The following is a 20,855-nucleotide window of genomic DNA, read 5'->3' as shown; positions in this document are numbered from 1 at the left end:
GGGATGTATTCACACACATAACCTCCGGATTACAGAATACAGGAGCTACACCTAATGAAGAGCTCAGTGTCAGCCAAACCCACGATCAGAGAGGAATACTCACATCGTAGGCACCCGCTTTGATCTGTTGGTAGAGTTTATGTTGGTCTTCATCCCAGAAAGGGGGATATCCCACAAGCAGGATATAAAGGATCACACCTATAATGAGGGGGCAGGAGGGCAGTGAGAGGCTAGCATTAAATTCTGCCCCCCCATGGCATGCTGGGATGCACATCACCTAGGCTGGAGGACTCACCACAGGCCCAGATATCGACAGGCTTCCCGTATGGGTCCTTCCTAAGGACCTCTGGAGAGAGGTAACCAGGAGTGCCTGCGAAACCTGCGCAGGGAAAAGCGACATTAACGAAACTGCAGAGGCTACAGGAAGCATCAGTGAAGGGTGTTGGGGAGCAAGCATCTGAATAAACAGCTGAGGTTAAGAAAAGATGGCGCTTTGCAGCAGTAACGAAAGCTCGGAATAGAGGAGGAGGAGTGAGGGGTCCGGTTCTGCCCAGGCACCTAGAGAAGGGCTTAAAACCAGGGGAATAAGGGCAACCCTCCAGGGCTAACAAACGGAGCGCTTCGCCACCATTAACGAGTAATGAGACTCCAAATAGATGTTATAAAGTGTCAAAGGCAGACAGCTGAGCGTATTTCCTACTTCAACTGAACTTACAGAAAAGCATGTAAGAAACGGTGTGTGTGTGTGTGTGATTATGTTAATGTTATACCAAATGTTCCCCACAATGTGATAAAAACCTGTTATTTTTCAGGTCCCCACAAAGATCTATGAATGCAATCAAAAAACTAAAAATGCCAAAGCCGTGTATTTCGTTTGCTTACTCGCGGTTAAGGTTAGGGCTGGGTGGGGCTTAAGGCTGTCATTCTTGGGATTAGGGTTTGGCCATAGAAATGAATGGAGAGTCCCCACAAATATATAGATAAGATAAGATTCTAACGGGTCTGGATGCTGTTCAGCCAAATGACTATTTCAATATTAGTCTAAATACTAGAACTCGTGGCCATAAGTGGAAATTAGCGGGAGAACATTTTAAAACAAATTTGAGGAAGCACTTCTTTACACAGCGTGTAGTCAGAGTATGGAATAGTCTTCCTGCTATTGTAGTGGAAGCTAAAACCATGGGTTCCTTTAAATCAGAGCTAGATAAGATTTTAACAACTCTGAGATATTAGCTAAGTTCTCCCCAAACGAGCTTGATGGGCCGAATGGCCTCCTCTCGTTTGTAAATTTCTTATGTTCTTATGTTCTTATAATTACAAACCTGTGTGTGTGTCCATTTGTGAGTGTTTACTCACCAAACCACGCCTGCTGATCCCCCTGCACCTCAATTGCCAGGCCGAAGTCTGCCAGCTTCACTGCGGCCCCCTTCATCTTACTGGCCAGGAGTAAATTCTCTGGCTGGGGTGAGGGTATGGGGGGGGGGGGGGTGGAGTAGTCAGAAGCATGCTGTTACTTTTGTTCCACGCGATCACAAGCAGCACACTAACAGCCCTCAGCAGCTCCATGACATTGTAACACCACCTACATCATCACCATCGCCACCATCATCATCATCACCACCACCATCACCATCACCACTATCATCACCACCATCATCATCACCATCACCACTATCATCACCACCATCACCATCACCATCACCATCATCGCCACCATAACCAGGGGTGCAGAATAGGGGTGTGAACACCCTGGCAGATTTAGGGGGGCCAGCACTTTCCAGAGGCCCTGGAATACGTAACAGGGTGGTGGTAGGGAGAGGTGGGGGGGGCAGGTAGACATTTTCTCAGGGAGCCCAGAACGTCTAGCTACACCCCCATCACCAGCATAGTCAGATCACTGTCCTTGCTGAGGCCCACATGCACACCGGGCAGCACTGCGCATCGCAGCTGACCGCCTCAGCCCTGAGCGGCAGCGGCGTTACACACTGCGCATTGCAGCTGACCACCTCAGCCCTGAGCGGCAGCGGCGTTACACACTGCGCACTGCAGCTGACCGCCTCAGCCCTGAGCGGCAGCGGCGTTACACACTGCGCACTGCAGCTGACCACCTCAGCCCTGAGCGGCAGCGGCGTTACACACTGCGCACTGCAGCTGACCGCCTCAGCCCTGAGCGGCAGCGGCGTTACACACTGCGCACTGCAGCTGACTGCCTCAGCCCTGAGCGCAGGGGTGTTACACACTGCGCACTGCAGCTGACCACCTCAGCCCTGAGCGGCAGCGGCGTTACACACTGCGCACTGCAGCTGACTGCCTCAGCCCTGAGCGCAGGGGTGTTACACACTGCGCACTGCAGCTGACCACCTCAGCCCTGAGCGGCAGGGGCGTTACGCACTGCGCCTCTAACCAGCACCCTGTGTCGACAGCCTGTTCTTCATTTCATGTTTCAGAAATTAATTCCATTTCTCAGTTGCTCTCTCTGAATGGTAATTTCCAGACTTCTCATTTTGTATGTTTCATTACAGAGACACAGTCAGTTACCCGCCCTGGACTTTGCACTGCGTTACAGGCCAATCCAGGAAGGTAACACCTAACACTGGGACAGAGACGTGTGAATGGCAGATAGAATCACTGGCAAATACCCTCTTCAGAATGAGGGTCGCAGCCTTGTTGTTCAGATAACATACACTAGAGGGCACCGCAGTCCATTCAGACAACTTTGAGAGCGACCTGCACAGCATGACGGGCAGAACAGAAGAAGAGGACACTGAGTGCCCCTGTGCCAGTTTGTTTCGTCTGTATGACGGGACACCAGACAGACAGTAGACGCAGACTCACACACGCACACAGAGGCCTGGAGGCCCACAATCACAGAGCAATCAAGTCCCCAGTGAAGGAGCCAGAAAATTATGACGCAGCATCATTGCCATGGAGATGTGAGGTTGTCTTGGTGACAGATGCTCACCTTGAGGTCCCTGTGCACGATGTCATGCTGGTGGATGTGATTGACGCTCTCCAGAATCTGATTGATACACTGGCTGCGCAGAGGGACAGGAGGAGATCCACTGTTTACTGGCAGCCACAACAGGCACTGATTTTTCAAATGAACGGCAGTAAACGCCACCACCCCCCCTCCCCCACCCCCCAGCTGCCTAGCGTATCTACCCGGCAAAGCAGCCACGGTTCGAGCGCCCGCGATGCGTTTACCACCTGGCTCCCAAGGGTCATGACCTCACTGGCTGTAAACAAACTGGGCCTGAAGCAGAGCTTCATGTCGCCGCGGCTCGGACACGTTTGACCTCGGGGCAGACGGCTGCACACAGCGGCGTGGCCCCGCCCTCCTGGCCACGCACGGCCCGCCATTGGCTGGTGATTTATACAATCACCCCCTGAGTGTGCCTCGGTTACGTCACAGGACGCTGGAATGGGGCGATGGGGGAGGGGGCCGCTGAGGCCCTCAGGACGACAGTAAGGAAGGGGGCCTTGTTCTCGCTCCCCTTTTTAAAAGCCACATTAACAAATAAATAAAAAGGACAGCAAGCACCCAGCTCCACCCCACTGCGAGAGGAACATGACAGCCTCATTCAGTCTGCAGACCGGGACGCGGGACGCAGGAGGCTGGGGGGGGGAGGCTCGGTGAATAATGACGGGGTGAGAGGAATAGAGGACGAACGGGGGAGGGTGGGGCCGCAACCAGGGGAAAAACTGCAACTTAAATATAGCCCCGCATGTTCCCCGTCAGGAACGAGGAGAATAGTATTTATTGTGTCCAAATTTGGCCAGTTCAGAGCCTGGCCTTCCATTCCAGTGGCATCGTGCTCGGCTCGGGACAGCGGGCTCTCCCCCCCCCCAGGCCGGCGCCCTTAATGTCTCGCACTGGAGCGACCCCCCCCCCCCCCCCCCGGCTGTTTATCAGAGCAGTTAGGACATGTCCAGGAAGGCAGCCCAAGCTGACTGATCGCCCTTATTGTGAAATTGTTGCAAGGACCCAAAGTTGAGCAAACAGCAGCTACGCACCATTCAGCACGGGCAAAGCCCCCCCACCCGACCCTGCTGCAGGCCCCGCCCTGGGCGGCTTTTTATTCAGAGCCGTCTGTGGCCTCCCACTTCTCCTTCGCCAGCTGTTATGCTGCATTAGCGCAGTGGCTGCCGTCTCCTGAGAAGGTCTCTAATGCAGGAAGTAACACTCAGAGGCTGTGGGCCAGCTGACCTGCTTCTGCGCTGCTTTGCTGTCCCTCGCTGTGAGCCAGGTCCCGGGGCACTGCGCGCGTGTGTGTGTGTGTGTGTGTCAGTGTTCTGTGTGTGTGTGTCAGTGTTCTGTGTGTGTGTGTCAGTGTTCTGTGTGTGTGTGTGTGTGTCAGTGTTCTGCATGTGTGTGTGTGTCAGTGTTCTCTGTGTGTGTGTGTGTGTGTCAGTGTTCTGCGTATGTGTGTGTGTGTGTGTCAGTGTTCTGCGTATATGTGTGTGTGTGTCAGTGTTCTGCGTATATGTGTGTGTGTGTGTCAGTGTTCTGTGTGTGTGTGCATGGCTGTTCTCTAGGCAAACCATATTTAGCGGCATGCATGTGTCTGCATGCGTGTACATGTGTGTCTGCATGCGTGTACATGTGTGTATGCATGCGTGTACACGTGTGTGTGAATGCCCGCAGGCCGCCAGGTTACCGCTGCGGAGTCCGAGCGGCGGGGGAGGGTTTACGCACCTGGCATCAGCCTCGCTGTAGTACTCTCGGGCCACAATGTCCTCAAACAGCTCACCGCCAGTGACACTGAAGACAGGCGAAGTACATCAGGCATGTTTTGGTCCAGTAAGTACAGAACGGTGTCGATAATGCCGGCTAAGAAGCGGGGGCAGGGGGTACTTACAGGTCAAAGACGAGATAGTGAAAGCCTTCTTCAGCAATACTGTCATGGAGTCTGACTGTGAGGGGGGGCAGGACAAAGAGAGATAGACAGCGTGACCTTTGACCTTTGACATTTGCAAACCCCTGTGGTGACATGGTACTTCAAAGACTCTAATCAGAATTAAAATCTCAAAAACCAAAACGAGCAGCAACCAAAGAGCTTCCAGCATCCGAAGTTTAGAAGTTCTGACTCTGCGGACCGCCAGTCCCATGTGGACCAGCTGGGGGCGCTCTAGGCCAAATTCCACACCAGAGTAGGCGGAGCAGAAGGGCCCAAGGGTGAAACGGACGAAGAAGAGGAGGAGAAGAGGAGGTCAGAGTTTTAAAAAGAGGAAAAGAAAAAAAAGACATGACAAGTTTTCCCTTGGAGGGGGAACGTGAGGGGAGAGACTGACATAGAGAGGAAAGAGGGAGAAAGAGGGAGGAATGGAGAGGGTGCCTTTCCGGGGAGAACAATCTGGGACACAGAAAGTGGAATACATGAAGAGAAAGTGAGACAGACAGAGGGAAGGCCGGGGGGGGGTGGGCTAAGTCTGGGAGACAGGCATGAAGATCAGAGGAGGAGAATGGCGAAGACAAGAGCAAAACGGTCTGGTCTGCCTGGACCAGAAAGCCGCTACGGGGTGAAAGTGCCCCCCCCCCCCCCAAACAACACACGCTCAGCTGACGGTCCCTCCATTTAAGAGCCAAACAGGGGACAATACAGCCGAGGTTGAGAAGACGTTCCCGCTGAGCTCGGCCTGCAGGAGGCGCACAATACTCACCGATGTTGGGATGCTTGAGCAGCCGGCAGATCCGTGCCTCACGCTCCAGTTTCTGATGATCTGAGGGGTGAGGAGAGAGAAGAGGAGGAATGAAGGCAGACGGAGGGAGAGGAGGGAGGGAAAAAGGGAGACGGAGTAGCAGTCGCTGCCCGCTGGTTCCCGGGGGGAGCCTCGTCTCGGCACTCCAAAGACACGGGAGGAGCCGGGCTTGGCCACCTGCCTGAGTGAGGACACGGAGCACCATCTGGGCCGGGCCGGGCTGGCGGGAACCGCACAACCTCCATTTAGGGACAACGCAGAGAACACAGAGCCAGTGAAGACACCCAGAGCAGCCAGTGACAAAATGGGCATCTGACGGGACCCAGGACACGCCGATTAGCCTACGTGTCTTCAGTCAGCGTTCATAACGAAAGCCCGCGACGGGAAAAGTCAAAGTTTTAGGAAAAAAACCTGATAAACATCTTAGAAAGTACACCTAAGGGGGAAATGGCCATCATACATTATTCATGTATATTATTTTAATGAAGTGACTCTGCACAGGCAAGGCCTGGCTGCTCGGCCAGGAGATAAATCTGTCCCGCCCAGAGAAGGGGCTGGCAGTTTAATTCGGGCACAGGGGTGCTTGGGAATTATTTAATATATTTTCGGAGCCCCATTTAAGACAAAAACAAACGCAAAACAAACAAAAGAAGAAAGCGCTGTACAGCTGAACAACCGCACAGGTGGAACATAGGGGAAAGATCCCAGGCCCCTCTGGCGAGTTTCTGAGGGTCGGTGAAGCACCAGATCGAGAACCAGCAAGAAGAAAAACTGTCTGGGCGCCTTCATGCTGGGGTTAATGGTACTGAGGACAGTGGGGGGGGTGCATGTTTTCCAGTGAGCAGCTTCAAATAACTATGAAAAATATCCTTCATGTGGCTCTTCTCACAAAGGTGTGACTCGGAGCAGGATGATGGCGCCGCAGTGCGGGACTCCTCCAGGCCCCACACACGCACGGCTCAGTCTTTGGGCCGTTCCAAAGCGGAAAGCAGGCACTGCTGACATTTTAATCAAGCAAGAAGCTCACAAATCCCTCCTCACCAGACAGCACCTCCAATAGCAGGCAGCATCCTCGCTAAGCCCCGCCCTCTCCACTCACCCAGACCAGACAGCACCTCCAATAGCAGGCAGCATCCTCGCTAAGCCCCGCCCTCTCCACTCACCCAGACCAGACAGCACCTCCAATAGCAGGCAGCATCCTCGCTAAGCCCCGCCCTCTCCACTCACCCAGACCAGACAGCACCTCCAATAGCAGGCAGCATCCTCGCTAAGCCCCACCCTCTACACTCACACAGACGTGACTGCATGTCCAATAGCAAGCAGCATCCTCGCTAACCCCCGCCCTCTCCACTCACCCAGACGTGACTGCTTGTCCAATAGCAAGCAGCATCCTCGCTAAGCCCCGCCCTCTACACGTACCAAGACCTGACAGCACCCTCAGACCAACACATCACTACAGGTCAACCCATCACAGTCCCACAGTCTCCCCCCATCTTTCCAGTCCACTAATGGAATTCGCACAACACATCCTACAACGGTCTTGGTTTAAGCCACTTCTCATAAGCCCCTGAAAGACAGGGGTCCTTTCCCGGCCTACAAACTAGGACTTCAGCAAGTGGGACTGAGAGACTCCGCTCTGCTTCTACTGATGTGGTGTAGAGCATCGTTTCTGAACCCATTTCTTGAGGTCCCTCAGACTTTTGACCCCTCCCGTGGACTGGGTTCAGCGGCAGTAGCATAGACCAATCCTGAGAAGGTGCCATAGTACATAGCTTTCTCCAGAGCCCAATGGCACAATCACTCTAATAACAAGGGGATTTGAACTAGCAACCTTCTGCTCACACCCACGACATCCTAACCCGCTGAGCCACACCTCCCCAACTCACTAAAAAGAACCCTTCATGCTGTCCAAATGTCCCCCCCACCATCAATACTGATCAGGCGACCTCTCATCTGCACAAGCCCCCGCATTTAATTACAAGCACGTCCAACGTCCGCTGCCCGCTTTAACGAGGGAGGGGCATGGGTCCCCTTAGCACGACGCCCTTAGCCACCTGCTTACTCCGCACTTTCGGAAATTAGCTTTTTTCCAACAAATCAAAAATAAAATTAAGAGCAGAGCAGCTACTAGCGTTGAGACTGCGTCATACGCGGCACAACGGCAGTGGGCAGAGCTGAAGGCCCAGACCCGCCCAGTCACATCCTTAAGAGACGCCCATCAGACAGCAGACGATCAACACGGGATCATCGTTGAGCCAGTTTCAGCTCTGAGGTTTCAAAACTCCTCGCTGACGAAGCGATGAAACTCAAAAATGAGAAAACGAGGCAGGTTCCGCAGGCCCCTCCCCGCGAGGCGCTACCCCTGGTCAACATCATCCTGCTCGCTTTACAAAGACGCGCCCGCTTGGGGCGACGGGTAATCAGCAAGTCCTGAGCCGTCCGCCTGCGCTGCCCGCACCTCCAGCTGCCCCATCTGGCCGGGTGAGTTTTGTGGTGAGATGGGGGGGGGGGGGAACCAGGCTGCAAACAGCAGCTAATCGCTAAGACACAAATTACAAACCCAAGCATAATATAAAACCATCTGTTAAGGACTAATGAGTTCACCCTAAATTCTATATGTTACTCATCTATTAACAATAACTAAGTTACTCACTGCTTTTGGTGCTTCCATTAGGTGTGACCTCACAGCATTACTGTGACACCATGGACACGCTTATCCTCACAGGGGGTGATGGATTCTGGGTAACGTGGATGGGTTGGGAAATTCCTGTGGGTCCAGTGGAGTGATTGTTAAAATGAACCTTTCATGGTTTAAGGTTGAGGGTCTAACGCGTGATATCGTGATATTTCGATATTTAATATTCATCAACAGTCACTGCACGGCGGCATCCCCTGTCGATTTTTTCACACTTTGTAGTTCACGCTAAACCAGCAAGCGAGGTTAAGGAGGCCATGAGGATTGTGGAGCACGGTGTTAATGCTGCGCTCCATTTCAATGCGGAAGTCCTGCTGGAAGGCCTCCAGTAGGAATCCTGCCTCGGAAAGTTGGAGGAACCACTGCAGCTCAGAATCCAAGATGGCTGCGCCCATCGTCATCATCAGTTAAAGCTGGAGTTTTATAATGTTTATTAACACTTACGTCTTATTTGTGACTCATTAAATCGGTCTGTGTGACTGTCTAACCGCTATCTGTGGACGTGTTGCTACAGTGTTTTTTTTATGTGCAAAATACCACATAATGCATCGTCATCAACTGATATTGCAACTGATTATCCGTGATAGAACTGGGGCTCGTTTCAGAAAACAACATTTCTTGATTAGCCGTATAACTTGTCAGGCTAAACGTAAGAGAACGATAATAAAGGTAATTTAAACTGAGGTAAATTGTTATCCAGCTAAGCGAGAAATTCTGGTTTTCGAAACAGGTCCCTGGTATTGCCAACTCGCTTTCTGAAGTATTTCACTGCAACATGGTTAACTGAGGTGTGACATCATTCCCAGCTCCAACTTCCGACCTCCAAGGTAAAAGGAATGCAGAATAACTAACCGGTAAGCAGAGACAGCCAATCAGAAAACATCACCTGAGAGAGGCAGTAGCGCAGCGCTACAATGTGGCAACTCATGTTCTTCTGGAAACTTACAGGACGAGTTTAACAGCTTACTAAAGAGCGGTATATGGCTCTGCCTGTTAGGGCGCCATGCCTGTGATCAGAAGGTTGCTGGTTCAAATCTCAGGCTCTCTGAGTAAGACTATCATCTGCCCTAGGGTCTGGCTGACTGAGCCTTCTTAATTGTATGTTGGATTAACTTGTCTGCCAAATAAGTAAAAACACACCAGACCTATGAATACAGCTCAGTGGCACCTAGGATGGCACCAAGAGAGCAGCCCCACACACGTCCCGGGAATAGGGCGGGGTTTTGAAGCATTCAAAAGCATTGAAGCAGAGATTTCGAAACAAGGCCAGAAGGCAGTCAGCTTATGGGTAAAAATAATGCATGTGAACAACATGCCAATGAATGAATGATAGTAACATGGAGTGCATACACAGGAGCAAGGGGTGTGACTGAGGGCCCAGAGGAGGGAATTTTCCAGAATGAATGCGTAAGAGCAGTTCGGCCAGTGAGGCGGCTCTGGAAATGAGAAAGTTAAGTGGTTATTCAATAACAAACATGCTGTGTGGAGGATTCACAGCCCTGGACTTCTGCATTATTCATTGATGCTGTAGCGATGCGCAACATGCTTTCCCAGCTTGGCCAGCAGACACAGAAATGAAAGTGACACCCCCCCTCCCATTGGGTAAGGGTCGCCTTCAGACCCCAAACCCCCCCCCCCCATCTTACTGTGACCTACTGTCCCATGAAAATGGACGCCAATTTGCCTGAGCCAAAGCCAGTGGAACACCCAGGACCAAACTGGCCAAATTCGAACCCCCCCATGGCGTGAGACGCCGTGTCCATGTTACAGGGCTCACAGCACAGGCGTCGTCTTCATCAAACCACGCCAAAGGTGCCCAGGGGTGAAGGCCCTGACAACTGGCACAAAAAGGAGGAGGTTTTGTGGTTATTTAAGGAGACAATTCAAGGGGCAGTGAAGACCAGGTCCCCCAAAAAGGCCAGCTTGCTCAAAGACTCCCATGACCAACCAACCAAACAAGCAGGAAGAACGATCTTTAATAGCGACATTAATCCCAACTCCGCTCCAGCTACAACTGCGGCCGTTTTCCCCCACCAGCCAGGCCAAATATGGGCAACCGAGGCTGTCACATGACCGACATAACTGTGTCCTTCGAGAGCGTGAGCATACCCAGGGCCAGGAGGGAGGCGAGGGCCACCATGCCGGCTCCTGGCACCAGACTGAGGGCAGCCAGTTACAGACTGATGTCAGCGTGGGGCAAACGCAGCTCGGGCCAGAAGTGCGGCCTAAGAACTCTCGAAAAACGCTGTTTTTATTTATTTATTATTTATTTACCATCTTCTCCAAAGAAGAATACAAGATGAAAACAAGATGTCATCGCAAATTATGAAATATGAGCCGCTCAGTTACGTTGCCCGTAATGAGCAAACGACATTCCCTAGATATCTGTAACTCGAGATGGATTCGTAGGCATGTTTAACAAAAGATGCTTAAGCAAGCAACAACACACACACACACACACACACACACACACACACACACACACACACACACACACACACACACACACACACACACACACACACACACACACACACACACACACACACACACACACACACACCAAGGATCATGTCTGCAAAAACACTAAATGCCTGGCCTCAGCTTGATGAATTCCAGTGCCAAACAGCTTACAAACACAATAGACAACCGAGAGGAGAGACAGTGGACAAACCTGCCGGCCCCCGCGCGCGCGCGCGCGCGTCCCGCTCCCTCACCTGCCGGCCCCCGCACGCACGTCCCGCTCCCTGATGCCCAAAGGAAGGAAACAAAGATGCCAAACCCAGCTTTGGTAAGCAGAGTCTGAGTTCAACATCCCAGAAAAAAATTTATCTGTACATCAAATAGCTCTGCGAAAAACCACAACATTAATGTAATTTGCTATAGATAATTCATACTGAGACCCAATATGGATTCATATTGTCTCAGTCATACACTTACAATTTTAATAAACAGTCAAAAAAAAGGGCCCAGACCAACCAGACCCGCTCGTCTGTCGCACATTAGGCACCAAAATTCAGGGTTGCCAAGAAACTTACAACATACACAAAACTAAAATTCAAATAAATTATCAGTTGTTTTGTTTAATAGGACTGCCTGTTTTCATTTGCCATTCTCTCAGCTGTAACCCCACCCCCCCCCCCCCCCCCCCGCCTCCTCATGTGTCCAGACAGCCCCACCCCCTATTCCTGACCCCGTTCCACAGGGACAGACTCGTCAATCGCACAGCTCAGTGCGCCCGGCCGCGGACCCGGCCTCTCCGGATAGGTGGTGCCGGGTAACAGCATTTACCGCACCTTCCAGTCCCCTGGCACTGTGCTGAAGGAGGGCTGAGGAGCGATGACGAGGCATTCTGGGGCGGCGAGTGCCAGTGCTGCAGGACCGGCCCCCGCACACAAACGCCCCCACCCAGCACCCCGGGTCAGTCTTGTGATACCAGCCCAATGAAGAGCTGCAGCAAACAAAGGAGTCTTTTCTGTTTGCTGTAACACCCTGAAAGTGCTTGGCAGCTGAAAGGAAACCCCCCCCCCCACTGCCGCCTCCTCCTCAACCTCACCCACTCCCCATAGCCAGCCTGTGTTCCGCTGTGAGGTCCTGGATTACAGAGATACAAAAACTAATGGCAGGAAGGCAGAGAGCCGAACACAGCCCAGCAGGGGGCGCTGCCACCTGCTGTGGCTCAAACCTGGAGCCGCCAAACTCACCCGATCATTCTAAAGCGGCATCTTGACTTGCGCTACTGGAATCCCCCATGGGGTGAACGTACAGACGCGTGGAGTACGGACCGAGACAGCAGGCACCGCGGACCAGGCCGGCTGGGGCGCGAACGTACGCACGCGTGGAGTAAGGACCGAGACAGCAGGCACCGCAGACCAGGCCGGCTGGGGCGCGAACGTACGCACGCGTGGAGTACGGACCGAGACAGCAGGCACCGCGGACCAGGCCGGCTGCGGATTGAACGTACGCACGCGTGGAGTAAGGACCGAGACAGCAGGCACCGCGGACCAGGCCAGCTGCTGTGAGAAGTGTCCCCGGTGTGAATATTTAATAAGGAGCGTCCTGCATAATGAATCCCAGCGCTGACAGGGAAAAAAGGCGAAGCGGCCCCCAGTGGGGAGGCCGGGAATCCCTCCAACTTCACGGCTTCGAGTAGTGCAGCACAAAAGTGAAGAAGAATCCCACTTTATAATGCTTTTGAAAGACTCCGGCGAATCGGGGGGGGGGGCGATGATTTCGTGTTAGAAACGTATGAAAGAGCCTGTTAATATTATCATGTGGATTATCTACCTGCTCTGTGCGCCGGTTCTAAAACGGCCAGATGTGTAATTACCTGACCTCCCCGGACGGCATGACAGGAATCCCCATCTGGAATATTAAGCTGCAGTGTTTGTCATGGGTCCATTTCTGCACCACCTGCTTCCCCATCGATCCCATCCTGCAGTCGATACTGGGATGGACTTACCATTAAAGTTGTGTCTTTCCACTGCATGGGAATATCGTGCCACGGCATCACCTCTGAACTACAGAACTGGGGGGTCACTGCACCCCATTTATAACAGTAAATCCAAAACAAAAAAAAACAGTGAACATAAATGCAAAGGAAGCGGGGGGGGGGCAGGCTGGCAAGCAGGCACAGGTTCAGTCTGGCTTAGGCATGTTTTCTCATTCCCGGGGACCGCGAGGACCCCAGACCACAGAGAAGTGTGCAGTGCTTGATCACAGTTACGGGTTCATTGGGGCTCACCTTCTGTTAAAATACAAGGCAGCTTGGTGTGCTGTGTCAGCCCCCATGGCAAAGACGAGCCCCAGTGCGTAAAAGCGCTCGCCCCGAAGCAGGTCAGGGGGTTCCACGTGCAGCTCTCTCACTGCAGAGCGATAATTCCGCAACTTAGCAAACACACAGTAAATGGTGGCCGATGCAATGATAATTTTTTGCGACCAGTTGCGATCGTATCCACGATAAGCGTTTCAGATTTATCACTAGAATGCCAATATAGCACGACTTACACTATTATTAAAATGATGGAACAAACCGGTAAGCGACTGTCACGCACTGCCTGCACACTCAGAGACCACAAGAGCGCGGGACCAAACACAGACCGATACAAACTTCAGCATATATAACTAACACCTCAGTGCTGTTTGTATACATTACATTATATTATATATACATATATAATCTCGCATGTATCTGCATACATGAGTGACGCAAGTTAGAATTCCTATGATCTGATGAACATAATCTCAAATCCTGCGTGCACGGGTGTTGCCGCCTTCTGCTGCCCAGCAGGTTTCAAGAACTAAATAAATAAACAGCTGAAGATCCTTCAGCCCCCCCACATGGCCTAACTCTGGCTGGTGACCAGTGACACCCTGCAGAGCTTGCGGAGGAACCCCCCCAGATGCACGTCCGGCCTGCCCTCACACAGAGCCCGGCGGTCACCAGCAGGCAGCCAGAAAGCGATGTTTACCTAACGCTCCCAGAGTCGACATGAAGATGTTTACACGTGCCTGTTTACCTTAGGTGGGCTCGGCAGGGCGACTCCACCAGTGCAACAGCTTCTAAGTAAAACATCTTCTCTCGCCTACGCTGCCGAACTGCGACTAGCAATAAACAAGACGAAGGGCAGCTCAATATTTATTTGCACGCCTGAAGCGTTTCTGGAAGATTCCGGCTGATGCAGCAAGTGCTTAGGGGGATAATAAAATCCTTGACTTATTTGCTGTGTTCGACTGGAGACCTCTGCACCCTCCTCTGCACCCTCCCCTGCACCCTCCACTGCACCTCCAACATGGCCGTCTCTGCTTCCAGTCCACCTCCACGCTGGCACCCCCCTCCGCTGTAACCCTAGCAACCATCCCATCCAGTGAGAGCCCACCCAAGATGCCAAGGAGCGAAACAACCCCCCAGTCGGAGTATCTCAGGCTGGACTCACACTGCCAGGCCAAAAATATCAAGGTCACGACGGTATCCCAACACCTAAATAAAATTTGTGTATGAGCCCTGCGTCGGACTGGCATCCTGTCCAGGCTGTCCCTGGCATTTCCTGCCAGCTCACCATGACCTGGTACCAGATAACGTTAGCAGATTAACTGGTACCAGGTCATTTTTAAGTTAAAGGTATGGGTAAAACCGGGAGTCACATCTGACGCTCCAGGCGAGATGATCGCCATCACAATGACGACTTCACCTGCACCCAGAGGGTCCACACTTGGTCCAGATCACCTAGAACATTCTAAGGAGCCACCAGGAGAAGAATGGACCTCCTTTAAGATCGCAGAGACCCAGAATCCACAGGACAGAAGAGCCCGTCTGCTGATCATTGGCTTTCCTGCACCTGCCTGGGCCCTATTAGCAGGCCTGCTGCTACAGCCTCTCTGGAACATGCCCTTTTCACCCCCCTCCCCCCCCCCCCCCGTCAATGGGCAGGCAGCTTAACTAGGGAACACATAGCCTGGCTGAAAGACATTTAGGATTCTCACAGAGCTTTTTGCATTGCACTTCCAACAAATAAAGTTCATCCACTGGACAACAGGCAGGCCAACAGAAAAAGATAAAGCATGAAGCCTCCCGCTTTTGATGAAGGATGCATAAGATTTATAAGGAAAGCATTGTGCCAGAAACGGTGCATGAATGATAAATCATTTGATGAAATCTGCAGCTAGATGGCGCTTTTTTCCACTAACCTGGGAGACCTCGCACCTCCCAGAAGCACCAGAGGGGAAAACCGCAACAGCAACCCGGAAACAGCAGCCATGGCTGAGGACCAGACCACAGCGTCCGACTGATTAGCCAGAGCGACCGTGACTCAGGATTCAGGCATTAAAAGCACATGCACACCCCAGGAATAAAACAGGAGGAGCTCAGAGCCAAGACACACGCAGCTGTATGCAGGTTTGCGACACACAAACTCTGAGGCTTTTCTGAAGAACGGCTACAAAATCATCCAGTAATTAAGTACATTTATTAATTTAGAAGAAGCTTTTACTCAATGTGATGCACATTTGTGAGAGGAGGGTCAGACTGGGGGTTAAGGGCTTTACTCAGGCACCCGAATCACTCTGAGATCACTCTGAGATCACTCTGAGATCACTCTGAGATCACTCTGAGATCACTCTGAGATCACTCTGAGATCACTCTGAGATCACTCTGCTGTCCCTGGGATTTCTTAATCACAGACACAGCGTACTAACCAGCTGAGCCACACATCACCCGCCCTTTATGTTATTACGCAATGTAGATTAGTGCAATACCACCTTCCTGAATGGCTTCACTGGATTCCACAGCTAATGTGGTGTCACCAAGCCCCACCCCATCCTGTTAGGCCGTGCCCCATCCAACCAAGCCCCACCCCATTCCACCAAGCCCCGCCCCTCCAAAGCAAGCCCCACCCTATTCCACCAAGCCCCGCCCTACCCTGCCAAGATCACAAGCATCAGGCCTCAACCTTGCAGATACCCAAACATTCCAACACTCCCAGACCTACCCCCACTGGTTCCAGGGGTGACAGGATTATTGATTCTGGGGTCTGAAAAAGCCCCCCCCCCCCCCCCATAATGCTTCAAAAACTAAATAAGTAGCTAGCAGTTACAATCAGAAGATCGTAGCTCCCTGGCTGGATAGTGGAACATACTATTTCAGTATCTCCTAAATATGGAATGTGTTTCATATTTAGTGTAATGACTGTTTGCAGCCAAAAGGGGGCACAGTTTGAGTGGTGGTAAACAGCACCCCTGCCTTCATCCAACTGCCACAGAAGCAAGGAGGGCCGTAATTCCCGACCCAAAAAGACAGTGGCAGAGGTGACACAGAGCGCTCTGTCTAAACAGAGGCCCTCGACACGAGAGAGCGCCCGGCCGGGCACACAAATCAAATGCTCGTATCCTGGGTGGGGAAATAAAGGAGGGCCACCAAGCCGGCCATATGGACAGATAATAAATGTCCTTCTGCGCGAGGATAATGTGGTGGCAGGAGGAATGGCAGGCCCACGGTGAGTGCGGCGGCAACATACATGCAGTTAATGTGGTGGCAGGAGGAATGGCAGGCCTGCTGTGAATGTAGCGGCGACATACATGCAGTTAATGCGGTGGCAGGAGGAATGGCAGGCCCGCTGTGAATGTAGCGGCGACATACATGCAGTTAATGCGGTGGCAGGAGGAATGGCAGGCCCGCTGTGAATGTAGCGGCGACATACATGCAGTTAATGCGGTGGCAGGAGGAATGGCAGGCCCGCTGTGAATGTAGCGGCGACATACATGCAGTTAATGCGGTGGCAGGAGGAATGGCAGGCCCGCTGTGAATGTAGCGGCGACATACATGCAGTTAATGCGGTGGCAGGAGGAATGGCAGGCCTGCGGCAAGACTGCCAGCAAAATGTATGTGGTTAATACAGCGGCAGGAGGAATGGCAGTCCTGCGGCAACATACGCATGGCGACAGGAGGAATGGCAGGCCTGCATGAATTTACACACGGTTAATACAGCAGCAGGAGGAATGGCAGGCCCAGGGCAAGCGTGCCGGCGCCGACATACACGCAGGTAATATGGCAGTAGGAGGAATGGCGGACCTGCTGCGACATGTGCACGGTTAATACGGCGACAGGAGGAATGGCAGGCCCACAGCAAGCGTGGCGACAACATACACACGGAGAATGTGGTGGCAGGAAGAATGGCAGGCATGCAGTAAGTGCGGCGGCGACATTTGCACAGTAAATGTTGCAGCAGGAGGGAAGGCAGGCCCACGGCGAGCGTGGCGGCAACATACACACGGTGAATATGGTGGCAGGAGGAATGGCAGGCCTACGGCAAGTGTGGCGGCGGCATACTCGTGGTTAATATGGCGATAGGAGGAATGGCAGACCCACGGCAAGCGCATCGACAACAAATATCAGCGTCACGCCGGCCTATGTGGCCCCCAGGATCTGAATGGCCAGGGGCCAAATCCCAGGATGGGCAGGACGCTTATCCCCATCAATCACTGCCCCATTTTACCCAGTGGGAAGTGGGCACTGTAACCAGTGAGGGGGGGGGGGGGTTAATCCAGATTAAAAGCATGTTATACACCCTGAACGCAGGCATCAGAGACACGCTTCCCACACTGCCCTAGAAACCGCTGTGTCTCTCAGCAGAAGGACACTGTTCAATACTATTGGAAAAGTGGGGGTGGGGGGATTATTTTATGCCCAAGTCAGCATAAGGGGCGAGTTACATGTAAGCAAAGCCATACAAGTCATGTTGATCACAAAAAACGGCACATTTCTATTAGCGAAAAAAGTAATCTGGGCTAATTGACGTAATCAGAAGCACCATGTGGCACAGATACAGTTCCTTAACTGCAGCGCCACCTGCTGGATTTCATCTGCCCACACTACAGGCCCCACAGGCGCTCATCACTGGTACCATATCCACCATTTTACGCATTTTGAGCTACACACATGGATACCATACAAACCAGACGCATTACGTGACGCTTAGAATGAGGCTTCTGTTTAATGAGCGTGTCTATAGTGACGCTTTGGCCATTCGGTTTATATACGGCCAGCCGGAAAACTCGCCGCACAAGCAAAGCACAGCTAAAGACACCCCTCAATGTAGCCATTGCCCCCATCACCAACCCCAAATCCCAGGCCCTGTCTAACCCCCACCAGCCAAACTCCACACCACGGTGGGAACTCGGAGCCCGGGGTCCAAGAGCATGGCCCACCCACAGATCGCACCGCCACCCCAACAGGCACTGCCAGCCAGCACAAGCACCCCAAGAAAGCAGTAAAATTACTCTGCCATAAGCCACCCACCAGGGGAGCCAATCAGAAGCCTCGCCTGGAATCTGGGGTGGTGACATCACTGCTCCAGTGGACACTAAAATGCACTACAAGCAGCATAACGGGGAGTACATGAAATCCAACAACATCACTATTTATCTTTGCAGAGGCAAGACCCTCTGCTTTTACCTCACATACCACACAGTGTTCATATGTAATCAAATAGCAGGTTATATGTTCAAAGCCCTAGACAGACTCTAAGGCTAAACTACTGCTACGCTTTGTAAGAACAGAATATCCAGCAAAAGAGTAAAAGGTAACATTATAATAATAGGTAACATTACATTTGAGGGACAAATGACTAAAATATAATTAAAAATGTATCCTGCCGCTGGATGCCACACACTGGCTACACCCCCAAAGTGTCACCCACCGATCCGGGACCAGCTCTCCACAGTCTCCAGCCCCCCGTGTGAGGCTCACTGTCGCTGCAGTGTCATCGGCGTGTCACCACTGGCGGGGGCGCCAGCGAGGAGCAGCCTCCACCGCTGCCGGCCCAGACAGAGACCAATTCCCGCAGCACTGACGCTGCCGCGCCAGACACTGCAAAACCTCCGCAAAATTATTAACCTGCCCGGTAAATTCTCAGGGAAATTGTCTTACGGTATTAATGGCCGACAAAACACGTCAAACACATGACGTTAACACTAAAGTTGCCCCCCCCCCCCAGCTTAAAGCATTTACAACACCACAAGCTGCTGTGCAAAGCAGGACGGGGCGGCAGTGACGAAGGAGAGCGATCAGAAGGCAGTGAGTGCCAGCGATTTATACTAAAGCCATAGTGACTGCGCCTGCAACTGGTAACCATGCACAAGAGACCGAAAGCAGCGTTTGATGAAGAAATAAATAATAATAATAATAATAATAATAATAATAAAATAATAATAATAATAATAATAATAATAATAATGAAACAACAACAACACAGGCTTCTGACTAGGGAGGGGCCGTAATTATTATTTCATTATAATTCCTTCTGTCGATTGCCTTACCCCTTGCCGAAAGTTTCTTCGTGTTGATAATTTTAGCAGCATATTCTTGCCCGGTGGATTTCTTTACGCATCTGCGGACCACAGAGAAGGCACCCCTGCGGGAAAAGGGAGAGTAACCGGAGACTAGTTAGAGAAGGTTACCTGGTTAAGGGGGGGTTAGTAAAGCAGCAGCCAGGGGACACACGTGCGGCGGCGAAGGTGCGGCACCTACACCTGCAAACCTGCTTTTCCTGAGCCTGCCCCACCAAGGAAAAGCTCGAAAATACTTTACAAATGCTTTTAAAACTTAGGCGTATTGCTACATTATGGCAGGGAGGGACTCGGGCTCCACAAGGCCTGGGCAGAAAGGGGAGGGGGCGGGGGTCTTTGTGGGGAGGGTAGGAAAAAAAAAGGAGCGACGGGACAGTAACGCTGCTTGTGCCCTAAATCTCCCCCCGATATCGGCGAGAGACCCTCGTAACACTCCGCACCGCCTCGCCTCCCCGCCGGGCACCCAGCGCTTACGTGTAACTTGACATTAAGGCGCTTCTGACGGGAGGGGGGTGGGTGTATAACATGGATGGATAAAGGGATGAAGCCCTTCTTCCTCGGCTCTCCGGTGCCCGCAGCTGCCCGCATTCCCCGTCGGGTGATGCTGCTACGGCGGACCATCAGAAATGCGCCGATCTTTAAGTGCAGCGTTTCGAAACGCAGATTAAACGCAAACCGCCCCCCCCTCCCCTCCTCAGGTTGAGGACACTTCCTCATGAAACGCACTCAAGTTCACTGTTAAGCGTGCACGTATTTCATGCATCCTTAAGACCCGGTACATGCACAAAGCACAACAAAGCGATCGATATGCATGCAAGCCCGCAAGCCCGGACCCGACCCCGCGCGATCAGCCCTCACTTGCCCTGTCTGCCTGTTACAGTCAAAAAGCCCCAAAGGCTCACAGCACAAGACAACGATTTCCTGGGCAGTAAGCAATAGCAAAGGCGCTATACATGGCCGCGCTGGCTTACTTCCCGAGCTCCTCGTAAAGCTGGTACTCGTCCGTGAACCTGGTGGAGGTGACGATCGTAGCCATGTTGCGTGCGGGGCCGGGGAGGGGGGGGACACCGGCGCTCAGGTTTCGGGAGGAGATACGAGTTATCGTGCGCTGACAGCGAAGCGAGAGGAACAGACACGGAAAGGGAGGGGAGTGGTGCTGGAGGTGGAGAGAGAGAGAGAGGGAGGGAGAGAGAGAGAGAGAGAGAGGAAAGATGGCCGGTAACGCGAGAGTTGCGGGGCTGAGGGACGCGCTTTGGCCCGGCGGGGGCAGCGCGAATGGACGAGCCGCGGTTCCCGGTAGCCCGGACCCGCTACCGTGCCGCCTTTCATTTTAATTTAGCTTTACTTTACGGTCTCAATATCAGAGAAGAGCGCAGAAAATTATGTTAACACGGGCTGCGTATTAAAGAAAACCTGCCGGCGGCGATTATTTAATAGAGTTAGTTGTTTAATCATCCAGAGTGGACTAAATATTATCTTGTTATTATTTTATATAGATTAGAGTACTTTTGCATAGAGGGACTACAGCTCAGCACCACAGCACGTAGGCGAAATCTGCCGATGTTGTGGGCCGTTTTCCCCAGTGAAATAACAAAACAAACGCTGATAGCACAAATGG

General features: G+C 52.3%; 1 protein-coding gene across 8 annotated transcripts in view; it reads right to left on the bottom strand.

Annotated features, from left to right (window-relative positions):
* Positions 1–20,403, bottom strand: part of LOC111848433 (calcium/calmodulin-dependent protein kinase type II subunit gamma-like) — a 38,498-nt gene extending 18,095 nt beyond the window's left edge. For 5 of the 8 annotated variants that reach the window (XM_072703543.1, XM_072703546.1, XM_072703549.1 and 2 more), the window contains exons 1-9: positions 20,209–20,403; positions 19,208–19,302; positions 5,662–5,721; positions 4,860–4,914; positions 4,697–4,762; positions 2,963–3,035; positions 1,357–1,459; positions 296–379; positions 104–198 (exon numbers count right to left, since the gene is read on the bottom strand). In XM_072703543.1, coding sequence (XP_072559644.1) covers positions 104–198; positions 296–379; positions 1,357–1,459; positions 2,963–3,035; positions 4,697–4,762; positions 4,860–4,914; positions 5,662–5,721; positions 19,208–19,302; positions 20,209–20,273 — 696 coding nt within the window. In that variant the 5' untranslated portion in view covers positions 20,274–20,403. The remainder of the gene's footprint in view (positions 1–103; positions 199–295; positions 380–1,356; positions 1,460–2,962; positions 3,036–4,696; positions 4,763–4,859; positions 4,915–5,661; positions 5,722–19,207; positions 19,303–20,208) is intronic. The other 3 variants (XM_072703545.1, XM_072703544.1, XM_072703547.1) reach the window with 1 other exon arrangement.
* Between the last annotated feature and the right edge of the window lie 452 nt (positions 20,404–20,855).

This window comes from Paramormyrops kingsleyae, chromosome 20, assembly GCF_048594095.1.
Source record: "Paramormyrops kingsleyae isolate MSU_618 chromosome 20, PKINGS_0.4, whole genome shotgun sequence".
NCBI classification, from domain to species: domain Eukaryota; kingdom Metazoa; phylum Chordata; class Actinopteri; order Osteoglossiformes; family Mormyridae; genus Paramormyrops; species Paramormyrops kingsleyae.
This window is presented reverse-complemented; position numbering and strand designations above follow the sequence as displayed.